Source organism: Panulirus ornatus, chromosome 14, assembly GCF_036320965.1.
Source record: "Panulirus ornatus isolate Po-2019 chromosome 14, ASM3632096v1, whole genome shotgun sequence".
In the NCBI taxonomy this organism is placed as follows: Eukaryota; Metazoa; Arthropoda; class Malacostraca; order Decapoda; family Palinuridae; genus Panulirus; species Panulirus ornatus.
In genome coordinates, this window is record NC_092237.1 from 1,332,482 (window position 1) to 1,347,373 (window position 14,892).

General features: G+C 40.7%; 1 protein-coding gene across 6 annotated transcripts in view; it reads right to left on the bottom strand.

The window, feature by feature from the left end:
• Sse (extra spindle pole bodies like 1, separase) overlaps positions 1 to 14,892 on the bottom strand; it is a 50,032-nt gene that overhangs the window by 5,412 nt on the left and 29,728 nt on the right. For 4 of the 6 annotated variants that reach the window (XM_071669253.1, XM_071669247.1, XM_071669249.1 and 1 more), the window contains 3 exons: positions 12,271 to 12,366; positions 6,896 to 7,101; positions 2,318 to 2,485 (listed from right to left, as the gene is read on the bottom strand). In XM_071669253.1, the coding sequence (XP_071525354.1) occupies positions 2,318 to 2,485; positions 6,896 to 7,101; positions 12,271 to 12,366 (470 nt within the window). The remainder of the gene's footprint in view (positions 1 to 2,317; positions 2,486 to 6,895; positions 7,102 to 12,270; positions 12,367 to 14,892) is intronic. The other 2 variants (XM_071669248.1, XM_071669252.1) reach the window with 2 other exon arrangements.

The window sequence follows — 14,892 nt, forward strand, 5'->3', positions numbered from 1 at the left end:
CAGCCTGCTGCATAAAGGAAAAAATGATAAGCAACAACAAAGATGCCAAAAACAGTATCTAACACACAAAAAGGATGCAGCCATATTTAGTATCTATCAAATGGTCTATTTATATCAGAACAATAACATTTCTAAGACAGCATAGCAAACGGTAATTACAATCAAATTTTGCTAATTTCTGTAAACATTCATCCATAAATGAACTTGCATAAGTTCATTCACAACTGTCCTTGAGTGTTCAATGTTGAGCTTAAAAAATAATCTGGGCTCTGCAGGAGTTTGTAGACCTGACTCTTGAAGGTGGAAAGGTTATACGAAGATGGAAAGACAAAAGAGGAAGAGAATTTCAAAGCTAAGCTTTTCAGAGGAAGACAGAGGTATCTTAACTGTTAATTCTCAAGTACATGGGATGATGAAACTGATGAAACATAACACCAATGACAAAGACGAAAATTTTCAAGATAATGTTACTGTGACAAGAGATGATCTATCTTACAGAGGCTATGACAGAATTAAAATTAAATCAATTTATATTCTTTTATTATCAGCATAGAACATATCGCCTGAACATACAGGAGGGTAAAAGGTGTGCAAGGAATAGAGTGAATTGGAACGATGTGGTATACCAGGGTTGATGTGCTGTCAATGGGTTGAACCAGGGCATGTAAAGCATCTGCAGTGAACCATGGAAAGTTTTGTGGGGCTTGGATGTGGAAAGGGAGCCATGGTTTCGGTGCATTACACATGACAACTAGAGACTAAGTGTGAACGAATGTAACCTTTGTTGTCCTTTCCTAGTGCTACATTGCATGCATGCTGGGGAAGGTGGGTGCCATTTCATGTGTGGCGAGGTGGCAATGGGAATGGATGAAGGTAGCAAGTATGAATATGTGCATGTGTACATATGTATATGTCTGTGTATGTATACATTGAAATGTATATGTATATGTGCGTTTGTATATATACATGTATGTATATACATGTGTATATACATACATGTACATGTGTTTTTATCGAGGATGTAAGGCATGTGTACGTGTAGGAAGAGAGGAAAGTGATTGGTTCTCAGTGAATGTAGGATTGCGGCAGGGGTGTGTGATGTCTCCATGGTTGTTTAATTTGTTTATGGATGGGGTTGTTAGGGAGGTGAATGCAAGAGTTTTGGAAAGAGGGGCAAGTATGAAGTCTGTTGGGGATGAGAGAGCTTGGGAAGTGAGTCAGTTGTTGTTCGCTGATGATACAGTGCTGGTGGCTGATTCATGTGAGAAACTGCAGAAGCTGGTGACTGAGTTTGGTAAAGTGTGTGAAAGAAGAAAGTTAAGAGTAAATGTGAATAAGAGCAAGGTTATTAGGTACAGTAGGGTTGAGGGTCAAGTCAATTGGGAGGTAAGTTTGAATGGAGAAAAACTGGAGGAAGTAAAGTGTTTTAGATATCTGGGAGTGGATCTGGCAGCGGATGGAACCATGGAAGCGGAAGTGGATCATAGGGTGGGGGAGGGGGCGAAAATCCTGGGAGCCTTGAAGAATGTGTGGAAGTCGAGAACATTATCTTGGAAAGCAAAAATGGGTATGTTCGAAGGAATAGTGGTTCCAACAATGTTGTATGGTTGCGAGGCGTGGGCTATGGATAGAGTTGTGCGCAGGAGGATGGATGTGCTGGAAATGAGATGTTTGAGGACAATGTGTGGTGTGAGGTGGTTTGATCGAGTAAGTAACGTAAGGGTAAGAGAGATGTGTGGAAATAAAAAGAGCGTGGTTGAGAGAGCAGAAGAGGGTGTTTTGAAATGGTTTGGGCACATGGAGAGAATGAGTGAGGAAAGATTGACCAAGAGGATATATGTGTCGGAGGTGGAGGGAACGAGGAGAAGTGGGAGACCAAATTGGAGGTGGAAAGATGGAGTGAAAAAGATTTTGTGTGATCGGGGCCTGAACATGCAGGAGGGTGAAAGGAGGGCAAGGAATAGAGTGAATTGGATCGATGTGGTATACCGGGGTTGACGTGCTGTCAGTGGATTGAATCAGGGCATGTGAAGCGTCTGGGGTAAACCATGGAAAGCTGTGTAGGTATGTATATTTGCGTGTGTGGACGTGTATGTATATACATGTGTATGGGGGTGGGTTGGGCCATTTCTTTCATCTGTTTCCTTGCGCTACCTCGCAAACGCGGGAGACAGCGACAAAGCAAAAAAAAAAAAAAAAAAATATACACGTGTACGTGGGTGGGTTGGGCCATTCTTTCTTATATTTCCTTGCGCTACACCTCACTAAGGTGGGAGACAGCGACAAAGTTTAAAAATAAAAAAAAAATAGAACATACCAGTATGCAATTAAGTAGTTGAGGACAACTCCCCATGGATCTGATATTCGCCCTCGAGGAGCTAGGCGTACTGAAGCACATCCATACAGAACAACTAAAGCTCTACAGTCCAGCCCCTCAACCAATTCTCCTGGTAAGTACTGACTGCCTGAGCCATGACCAGCATACCTGTTACATACAGAGGATTAATATAATAGTACTACTGTTACATAATAATTACATGATACCTGTGTAAACATATAATCAGTGGTACAAATCTACCTTGCATCTTTAATGGATTTCTTCAAGATGGTTCAAAGAGGTGAAATTGCAGCTAGATGGAGGAGGATGGGGGGTTTTGAGTGGTAATTTTTTAAATAAAGTTAAGTGAATCTGTAAATAAAAAATATCTATCTAAATCTCTGATACTTGATCCCTCCGGGAACTCCCTCAAGAGGGGTAGCCATGGCTAAAAGAGTCTCCATAACACGATATGAAAGATATGCAGACACTGTGGGCAAAATCTGATGCAGAAAGAATCATCAGGCTGTGCTGAGAGTGAAAGGTACTTAGTCATATGGTTGATGTGAGTTAGAATGAAAGAACTATGAAAGGTGGGTGACTTAGTGCTTTAGGTACCAAGAAGTGAGAGGAGTGAAGAAGAAAAGTATGCATTTTGGAAAGAACTGAGTGAGTGCTCTGGCAATGCTGATATTGTGGATCAAAATGGCACTTGGGGATATACAATGCAAGGGTGGGAGGTGTAATGAAAAAAACAGGTGAGGGGTTTTTGTTTGCTGTGTACAGCAAAATTAATGGTAACTGGGAATACATGGTTTAAGAAAAGGTATACAAGTAGGACTGGGTGAGATTGATTGGGATTTACAGGCCTTTGTGGATTATGTGTTTTGAGATTTACAGGCCTTTGTGGATTATGTGTTAACATACTTTAATGCAGAGAAGAAGGTGCTGGAGGTGACTGTGCCAAGATGTGTGGCAGGCAGAATGTTTGATCATTTCTTTGATGAGGTGAGAGTGAAAGTTGGTGGTGGGTTTCACTCAGAAAGAGATCAAATATATGTGAAAGATGTGTCTGGAGAGACAAGAGGAGAGTTTGGTTGTAAAAGATATGGTATACAGTGAAAGTACAAGAAACAAGGGGAATGGAAGGTATTTTGGGAAGCAGTGCTAATTGTGTGGTAAGCAAAAGGTGGAAAATGGAAATATGATAAAGGGTAGTGAATGATGAAATTAATTTGCTTTTGAAACAGGAAAGAAAGGTGTATGGTCAGTATCTGCAGGGAAGGTGTGCAAGCATTTGGAAAGAGTGCATGTGAAAGCAGCAGATCATGAGTGGTATGAAAGCTGAAAAAGAGGACAGAAGAGAAGGGGTAAGGCAGTGCTGAAAATGAGGGCTTATGAAATATGAAGAGAATCAATGAATTTCAGGGAGAAAAAGAAAAATGTTTTGAAAGGAGGTGAATACTGTGAGACCAAGAGAACAAACGGAGGATAGTAAAGAGAGCTGATGGGGATGTGTTATCAGATGAAAAAGATGTGAAAAAATGAATTAGGTTTTTGGAGGGATTGCTGAATGTATTATTAAATAATGCACAGGCAGATGAGGTAGGATGCTGAACACCAGTCATGGTAAATGGAAGTGTATAAAGAGAAGCAATGGAAGCCTTGTGCAAGATGAAATGTCACAGTGTCAAATGTCGATGGGGTTGCGGATGAGTTTTTCAAGAAAGGGTGATGATGCTGATTAGTTAGTCAGTGCACTAGAAAAAGACAACAAAGGCCACATTCTTTCATACTCAGTCTCTAGCTGTCATGTGTAATGCACCAAAGCCACAGCTCCCTTTCCACATCCAGGCCCCATAAAACTTTCCATGGTTTACCCCAGATGCTTCACATGCCCTGGTTCAATCCAATGACAGCACATCGACCCCAGTATACCACATCATTCCAATTCACTCTATTCCTTGCACGCCTTTCAACCTCCTGTATGTTCAGGCCCTGATCACTCAAAATGTTTTTCACTCCATCCTTCCCCCTCCAATTTGGCCTCCCATTTCTCATTCCCTCCACCTCTTTGTCAATCTTTCCTCACTCATTCTCTCCATGTGACCAAACCATTTCAATACACCCTCTTCTGCTCTTTCAACCACATTCTTTTTATTACCACACATCTCTCTTATCCTTTCATTACTTAATCAAACCACCTCACACCACATATTGTACTCAAACATTTCATTTCCAACACATCCACCATCCTCCACACAACCCTATCTATAGCCCACACCTTGCAACCATATAACATTGATGGAACCACTATTCCTTCAAACATACCCATTTTTGCTCTCCAAGATAACCGTCTCGCCTTTACACAATCTTCAACGCTCCCAGAAAATTCGCCCCCTCCCCCACCCAAGATGAGGTACCTGAAGAATGAGGATTGCAAGTATAGTCCACCTGGAGAAGGCAAGGGGAAAACAATGAATCTTAAAAGTATAAAAGTATGAGACTGGTCTGTAGTGGCAGTTAGGAGATGCTGCAGGAGAAAGCTCTAAGACTGGAAAAAGTTAGAATTTAGTGCCTTGAGGAGATACTTTAGAGTTTTCTAGTGTATCCAAGTTTCACCCTGCCTTTTCATGATGACCTTGTAAGTAAGTCCCTTGGTTTGGAACTGATGTGTTGCCCAGCTCCATCAAGGGAATAGTTTTTACAGCAGACATACACTTAAGATGTACTAAAACTTTACTTATTTGGACTCTTTACTTATTTGGACAATCTAAGAGTCCTGCTACCTCTACCACTGTTACTACTGAGGCACCAGTGATACCAGGGAGTAAAGAGATAGACTGTTGACTGTGATGACTATGAATGTTTATGGGATGAATGATCAAAGTAAATGGAGGGAGCTTGTGAAGAAATTTAAAAGTTAAGAGTCAGAATGTCCTGGAGATTGGGGAAACCCATATCCTTGGGCAGGGAGTATGGAGTGAAAATAGAAATGACGAATGCAAGCTGTGGGAGAGCATGAAAGTAGTATGGACGGGAAAGACTGAAAATCATTATCAGGGAAGGAGAAAACAAGGATGTGCAATTTTGATATCACTAAGAGTACAGGAGGGATTAGAGAGCAAGGACAGAATGGATCAAGATTCGGGTGAGAAACTGCAGAAGCTGGTGGCTGAGTTTGGTAAAGTGTGTGAAAGAAGAAAGCTGAGAGTAAATGTGAATAAGAGCAAGGTTACAGTACAGTAGGTATAGTAGGGCGGAGGGACAAGTCAATTGAGAGGTAAGTTTGAATGGAGAAAAACTGGAGGAAGTGAAGTGTTTCAGATATCTGGGAGTAGAATTAACAGCGGATGGAACCATGGAAGCGGAAGTGAGTCACAGGGTGGGGTTGGGGGCGAAGGTTCTGGGAGCGTTAAAGAATGTGTGGAAGGCGAGAACATTATCTCGGAGAGCAAAAATGGGTATGTTTGAAGGAATGGTGGTTCCAACAATGTTATATGGTTGCAAGGCATGGGCTATAGATAGGGTTGTGCGGAGGAGGGTGAATGTGATGGAAATGAGATGTTTGAGGACAATATGTGGTGTGAGGTGGTTTGATCGAATAAGTAATGAAAGGGTAAGAGAGATGTGTGGTACTAAAGACAGTGCGACAGAGAGAGCAGAAGAGGGTGTATTGAAAAGGTTTGGTCACATGGAGAGAATGAGTGAGGAAAGATTGACAAAAAGGATATATGTGTCAGAGGTGGAGGGAACAGGGAGAAGTGGGAGACCAAACTGGAGGTGGAAGGATGGAGTGAAAAATATTTTGAGCGATGGAGGCCTGAACATACAGGAGGGTGAAAGGTGTGCAAGGAATGTCAATGGACTGAACCAGGGCATGTGAAGCGTCTGGGGTAAACCATGAAAAGTTTTGTGGGGCCTGGATGTGGAAAGGGAGCTGTGGTTTCCGTGCACTACTCATGACAGCTAGAGACTGAGTGTGAATGAATGTGGCCTTTGTTGTCTTTTCTTAGCGCTACCTCGCATGCGCGCAGGGGGGAGAGGGGTGCCATGTCATGTGTGGTGGGGTGGCAACAGGAATGGATGAAGGCAGCAAGTATGAGTATGTACATGTGTGTGTATAAATGTATATGTCTGTGTATGTATATGTATGTATATGTTGAAATGTATAGGTATGTATATGTGCATGTGAGGGTGTTTATGTATATACATGTGTATGTTGGTGGGTTGAGTCATTCTTTTGTCTGTTTCCTTGCCCTACCTCGCTAACACGGGAGACAGTGACAAAGTAAAATGATAATAAAATCAATAAAAAATTAAAATTAGCAGTCTAGTTGTGCATAACTTGCATAATAAGTATTATATACAAGGTAGAACTTAGTTGTATGAATAGTTTTCCTGTTTAAGAACCAGGTAAAAGTTCTACATACACTTGAGTTGCCTTGGATCTCTGCACATTCAAATGATAAATATCTAAAAGCCTCGTTTTAAATATGTCTGAAAACTGTATACAGTATCAAACTTAAATAAGAATTCTAACCAAAATGAACTGTAGTCGACTAAATTAACACTCACACAAACATATCTTGGTTAGTGATGGCATCCTGAAACTCATCATGAGTTGGTCTCCTAGCAGTAATGCCCGGCCAGCCAGTCTCATCAAATACAGACCTCAGACGTTCCTGTGTCCTTGGTAAATTGCTATCTGGGTCTAATAGGTAGAAGCCCTTGCTTGAATCTATGCCCTGAACCAGGACACTTGAGCTTCGGCAAGAGTGATGCTAATTATGGTAGGATAGAAACATGTAAAATTGTAAATTAATACATTTACCAGTCACATGAAATTATAGAATAATAAACTTGCAAAACAAATGAGTAAATGATGCCATTTCTTTGTTAATCATGCCATCTCATTAATGTAGGTAATGGTCATTATGTAAAAATGAGAATGAGCAAAGATCTGTCATCATCATCATCTATGCCCAGTTCCTTGGGGTAGATCAGGTGCATACAGCCTATGAACATCACAAAGATGGACATACTCAACTTTTGCCCCATATATCAAGTGAAACACAAACTTCCATAAAATGCTACATACATTTCCACTTTGCAAACAAAGTTGATTCTGTAAATGAAGCCAATGTCTCCATTCACTCCACCTCTATACACAAAATGCTTTCTCTACATCCAATCTAAAATCATTTCTTTAAAATCATCTAAAACACTAAATCTATCCATCTCTAATAAAGATCTATGTCGACCAAACCAAACATCAGAACAAAAAACTCAAGACAAGGCAAGCGACAGTGCAGAAAATATTTACATGTTTATGATTCTTCTTTACGGAAATCAAGATATGTAAAAGCATGTGGTATAACATAAAGTAATGGCTTAGAAGAAAATTATTGGAGGTGGAAAGATGGAAAGAAAAACATTTTGAGCGATCGGGGCCTGAACATGAAGGAGGGTGACAGGCATGCAAGGAATAGAGTGAATTGGAACAATGTGATATAACGGGGTTGACGTGCTGTCAATGGATTGAACTAGGGCATGTGAAGCATCTGGGGTAAACCATGGAAAGTTTCGTGGGGCCTGAATGTGGAAAGGGAGCTGTGGTTTCAGTGCATTATACATGACAACTAGAGACTGAGTGTGAATGAATGTGGCCTTTGTTGTCTTTTCCTAGTACGACCTCGCGCACGTGCGGGGGAGGGGGTTGTCATTCCATGTGTTGCGGGGTGGCGATGGGAATGAATAAAGGCAGCAAGTATGAATTATGTACATAAGTATATATGCATATGTCTGGGTATGTATATATATATATATATATATATATGTATAAGTTGAAATGTATAGGTATGTATATGTTCGTGTGTGAACGTGTATGTATATACATGTGTATGTGGGTGGGTTGGGCCATTCTTTTGTCTGTTTCCTTGTGCTACCTCGCTAAAGAGGGAGACAGTGACAAAGTATAATGAATAAAAAATAACAACCCAAGGATCCGTTCTATGGGGCTTATTTAGGTTTCATGGCTGCACTCCTAACTGAGGCAGGGGAATGAAAGACTCATCTAAAGTGAGAAGCTCCTCAATGAGGCATAAAGTGCACAATAAATAAGTAACTGATAACTGCAAAAAATAAAAACCTTCTGTGGTGTAAGATGATAACAATCCATTGGTCCTTACGTTGTCAGTGTTGTGCTACAAATGGCACCAATATGGCACTGGTATTGTTTGTTATAAAGAAGAATACAGATTGCTTGTAGAAGTATCACAGAAGAGATTAACAAGTATGATGTGAACACCAAAATACCTTAAGTCTGCAGACAAAAAAGTGATGGGATAGAAATGAACATCAAATGAAAAATATAGGTTTCAAAGAAGCATGAAAAACATTCTCTATAATAGGCAGAACATAACAAGTATCTGAGAGGTTATGCTCAGTGGTGGGCTTAAATCAGTTTCAGCCCTAAAAATAGGGTTAATCCAGGAGGATTCACTCCCTTCGATCAAAATATATATGACGTTGGCAGATGCTCATTTGCAGGACTTATCAACATATAACAAACCACGCAGACCTATGGCATCACAGTTTAGGTGAGATGGCACCAAGTAGGCTGACCCTGCCTTGGATCTGTTGCTATTAGGAATCAATATATAGTTTTTCAAAAGGGAAAGAAGCAGAGGAAGGGAACAGAAGGAAAATGAATGGCTACTCATAGAGCTCTAATTGTGGTAAAATGTTAATGCTTCCCAACACCTGTGACATGGGGAAATAGAGTAGAAGAGTACAGCAAGGGGAGAAATGGTGGAAGAATGTGTGGAATGGTGTATGTGAGGGAAGCAAGTAAGAACAGGGATAGGTGGACTCTCTTTTCCTGAGGCAACCCTCTTAATGGGAGTCCCCAGAGAGAATGGGCATCAGAGATATAGATAAACAGATATCTTCAACATTCATTAATTTCACCAACAACACAGAGCACTAGGAGTAACTAAAGCAAACCCATGAAAAAAAGTTAACAGCAATCTGATTCCCCTTCTGAAGCTGGTGTACCCAAAGCCATACAAGGAAATAACTCAGATTGAAACACATGTACCAGTTTTTATTATAAAATGAGTTTGCTGAATACCAAAGGCTCCTCTTTGTGTCCACCAACAAGTGGTTCACTGAAGAAGCAAGGAAGAAGCCACTATCCTTACATCGCAGGCTCTAGCAGACAGCCCTAGATGTGAAAGCAACACCAACATCTTAATCCAGCTTGAAGTATTCCTTGCTCATAATGTCTTAAAGAAACCTGAATGAACAAATACTATTTATTTATTTATTCTTATTTATTTTGCTTTGTCGCAGAAACCTGAATGAACAAATACTATTTATTTATTTATTTTCATCTATTTTGCTTTGTCGCTGTCTCCCGCGTTAGCGAGGTAGCGCAAGGAAACAGACAAAAGAATGGCCCAACCCACCCACATACACATGTTATACATACACGTCCACATACGCAAATATACATACCTATACATCTCAATGTACACATATATATACACACACAGACATATACATATATACACATGTACATAATTCATAGTCTGCCTTTATTTATTCCCATCGCCACCTCGCCACACATGGAATAACATCCCCCTCCCCCCTCATGTGTGCGAGGTAGCGCTAGGAAAAGACAACAAAGGCTCCATTCATTCACACTCAGTCTCTAGCTGTCATGTAATAATGCACCAAAACCACAGCTCCCTTTCCACATCCAGGCCCCACACAACTTTCCATGGTTTACCCCAGACACTTCACATGCCCTGGTTCAATCCATTGACAGCACGTCGACCCCGGTATACCACATCGTTCCAATTCACTCTATTCCTTGCACACCTTTCACCCTCCTGCATGTTCAGGCCCTGATCACTCAAAATCTTTTTCACTCCATCTTTCCATCTTCAATTTGGTCTCCCACTTCTCCTCGTTCCCTCCACCTCTGACACATATATCCTCTTGGCCTATCTTTCCTCACTCATTCTCTCCATGTGACCACACCATTTCAAAACACCCTCTTCTGCTCTCTCAACCACGCTCTTTTTATTTCCACACATCTCTCTTACCCTTACATTACTTACTCGATCAAACCACCTCACACCACATATTGTCCTCAAACATCTCATTTCTAGCACATCCACCCTCCTGCGCACAACTCTATCCATAGCCCACGCCTCGCAACCATACAACATTGTTGGAACCACGATTCCTTCAAACATACCCAGTTTTGCTTTCCGAGATAATGTTCTCGACTTCCAAACATTCTTCAAGGCTCCCAGAATTTTCGCCCCCTCCCCCACCCTATGATTCACTTCCGCTTCCATGGTTCTATCCGCTGCCAGATCCACTCCCAGATATCTAAAACACTTTACTTCCTCCAGTTTTTCTCCATTCAAACTTACCTCCCAATTGACTTGACCCTCAACCCTACTGTACCTAATAACCTTGCTCTTATTCACATTTACTCTCAGCTTTCTTCTTTCACACACTTTACCAAACTCAGTCACCAGCTTCTGCAGTATCTCACATGAATCAGCCACCAGCGCTGTATCATCAGCGAACAACAACTGACTCACTTCCCAAGCTCTCTCATCCACAACAGACTGCATACTTGCCCCTCTTTCCAAAACTCTTGCATTCACCTCCCTAACAACCCAATCCATAAACAAATTAAACAACCATGGAGACATCACACATCCCTGAAAAAATACTATCTTAAACAATTTCTTGAGTCTTGCCTGGACATAAAGGATGATGTTCAGAAAGTGGAATTTTCCAGGTCTGCATTGAAATAGGCTCAATCCTATATCTAACCATTCTGATTTTAACAAGAAATGGGTGTGGATTTATCTATAACCAACAAAGATGATCTTCAATGTTCTGTAACTTAATATATCTAATTACTTTAAGAACTTCACAAGCTCTTCTTCCTGACTGTAATTCTATATAGAACAATATCTTTTATGAAAAGCAACCGTGTTTTCATACGGTCCACAAAGCTAACAGAACCCTAACTCCTTTCCCACTTCAGCAGCCCTTATCATAACCTCTTACAGTACATGTTCCATAAGTTTTCATGAAATATTGTCTCAATTATGCCATGAAAGAGTGTGGTGTATAGGTCATAAGCTGTTTTAAGTATAGTCCATCCAAAAGAATAAAATTGGAAAATGTTGTGCTCTGGAACATCAACCCAGCATAAAAATGGATTTGAATTACTCAGTTTACAACATTTTGACTGTGACAGGTTGCCTGGGGATGTAGGTACTGGTGTATATGTACCACTGAAGCAGGCACCCCTTCATACAGTGGGTAAATCATAAAATACTATTGGACATGCTATCATATAACAAAAACACATTAAATGTATTGGTTAAGTTAACCAGTCAACATAATCTATAGTTGCTGCAACTCAGATTTAATATTTCTAAGCACAGTACACCAAATTTCAAGATGCCATCAATTAATTACAAATCATTCATGAAACCAGATAAGTGACATGGTTATCAATATAACATCTTTGAATGCCAGGAAAGAAAGTGGAGCCACCACAAGTCTATGTCAAACCATGATAAACTAGCTTACATAGTACCTAAGTAAGCAGGGAAATTACAGATAAGATTGGTTGTTTGGTGCCACCTATTCTCTCTATTGACATCATAGGCCTGAATAAATTGCTGATTAGTTGTTGACTCCAGTGAATGAGTATCCAACAGCTTTCTCTATTTTCAGATTGACAAATGAGGGTCAATCCTCATTGGTGCATCCTATTTCTTTGAAGATAATGGTACTTTAACCCTCCCAAGCAAGTGCTCTCTTTATTACTCATAAGGCTCTGTCCATTAGTGAGAAGGTACCTATTGAAAAATAGTAAATAAAATCCTAACTAATACCACAGGACAGACCTGATATAAGAGTGTCAGCATACGAAGACTGGGCATTCTTGTCACTGGTTGATCTCTTAAAACCCAAATCATCTCCCATGGCAGGGAAACAATGCTCTGAAAAATGGAACTACTTGTTAACAAAAAAAAAAAAAAAATCCTTTGTTTTACTTTAGAATGCAAAGATCTGTAAGAAATCTAACTTCTTAATCAGAATTTCCATGGTGGAAGGGATGGGTATCTACCTTGTGTCGATGAAAATGTTTAAATTCCATATCATGTAGAAACATGAGAAATATGCACACTGGTATGTGTGTGTGTATTTGCATAAGATAAACACCATACACAGGCTGGAATAAGCTATTATTTCTGTATGGAAGTTAGTGGATGATAATGGAGAGTTTAAGGTGGAAGAGGGTTGTTGCTGCCGCAAAGATCTAGGTGCTAAGCATACTGAGATGGGATTCTATTGAAAGTATTTCTGCTTTGTTGTGCAGATGCTGAATGTTCGTGATGACTAAGCAACCAGTAATTGTTCTGAGTTTACAGTTTTGTGTTATTTGTTGCTTTGTTATGTTTGCTTCTTGACAGGCGGGTAACTAGGCAGGTGAGGCACAGTTCTGGGTAAAGAATGATATGAACAGATGAAAAAATGTTTTGCCACTTATGGCAGAGCTCAGCAAACCATGAGAAATGTTTATTTGGGGTTAGTGGTTATGATAGGTGAAAGATCCTACAATGCACTGATTTTGGTACTTTTTGTAGCAACTAAAGAATACTCCATTCTCCAAGGTACCACCAATATGAGAAGGAAAGGTAACTAAATTAGAACTTTGCCTATTTCTTCCAAGAGCTGATAACAACACAACTATCTCTAAGCTTAATACATGTGTAACATCATTCTTAGCCAGGAATCCTGCTTGAGTTTTCTTAAGTCAAATGAGATAATCATCCAAGGAAAGAACTTTATCAAATCTGGATATATTACATAATTCACTAACTCTCCATCTAACCTAGTGCTATAAGGAAAGTGTTTTTGTAAAAAGACAATGAAAAGCTAAACTCTCACAAAATACTATTAGATTGTGAAATGTCTAGGACTTTACAAAGCTCCTATCTGGGTTGCAGTGGAGAGGTAACCAGTCTCCTTGGACAGGAAGTTTGGAAAAGTTCATTCCAAACTGGGCCTGACAGATTCATACCGAATTTTGAGATAGCAGTTTTTGAAGGGTACTCATAAGTCAACAGTGTTATTAGGAATATCCTGTGAAATAGCTTCAAAACTAAAATACAGCTTTGGCCATATTTCAGACATAAGACTCTTCAAGGAAGGATTGAAAGGCTTTCTAGATTGGTTGATATCATCTTGAGTAGAGGGACATATGATCCCTTAAGGTCATCAAGATTGTTAGGTATACTCTGAATTTCTGCTTGTAGCAATGCTAAAAAAATCTTTTTTTTTTTTTTATACTTTGTCGCTGTCTCCCGCGTTTGTGAGGTAGCGCAAGGAAACAGACGAAAGAAATGGCCCAACCCCCCCCATACACATGTATATACATACGTCCACACACGCAAATATACATACCTACACAGCTTTCCATGGTTTACCCCAGACGCTTCACATGCCTTGATTCAATCCACTGACAGCACGTCAACCCCGGTATACCACATCGCTCCAATTCACTCTATTCCTTGCCCTCCTTTCACCCTCCTGCATGTTCAGGCCCTGATCACACAAAATCCCCCTCACTCCATCTTTCCACCTCCAATTTGGTCTCCCTCTTCTCCTTGCTCCCTCCACCTCCGACACATATATCCTCTTGGTCAATCTTTCCTCACTCATCCTCTCCATGTGCCCAAACCACTTCAAAACACCCTCTTCTGCTCTCTCAACCACGCTCTTTTTATTTCCACACATCTCTCTTACCCTTACGTTACTCACTCGATCAAACCACCTCACACCACACATTGTCCTCAAACATCTCATTTCCAGCACATCCATCCTCCTGCGCACAACTCTATCCATAGCCCACGCCTCGCAACCATACAACATTGGTGGAACCACTATTCCTTCAAACATACCCATTTTTGCTTTCCGAGATAATGTTCTCGACTTCCACACAATCTTCAAGGCCCCCAGAATTTTCGCCCCCTCCCCCACCCTATGATCCACTATATATATTTTTTTCTATTTATTTTGCTTTGTCGCTGTCTCCCGCGTTCGCGAGGTAGCGCAAGGAAACAGACGAAAGAAATGGCCCAACCCACCCCCATACACAATGTATACACACACACGTCCACACACGCAAATATACATACCTGTACATCTCAATGTACACACATACATACATACACAGACACACATATATACCCATGCACACAATTCACACTGTCTGCCCCCCCATTCACTCCCATCGCCACCTCGCCACGCATGGAATACCTTCCCCTCCCCCCTCATGTGTGCAAGGTAGCACTAGGAAAAGACAACAAAGGCCCCATTAGTTCACACTCAGTCTCTAGCTGCCATGCAATAATGCCCGAAACCACAGCTCCCTTTCCACATTCAGGCCCCACACAACTAAAAAAATCTATGGGTTTAAATTTCAGAAACCAGGCCTTAGAGGCTGAGGTCCTTGTGAAAAA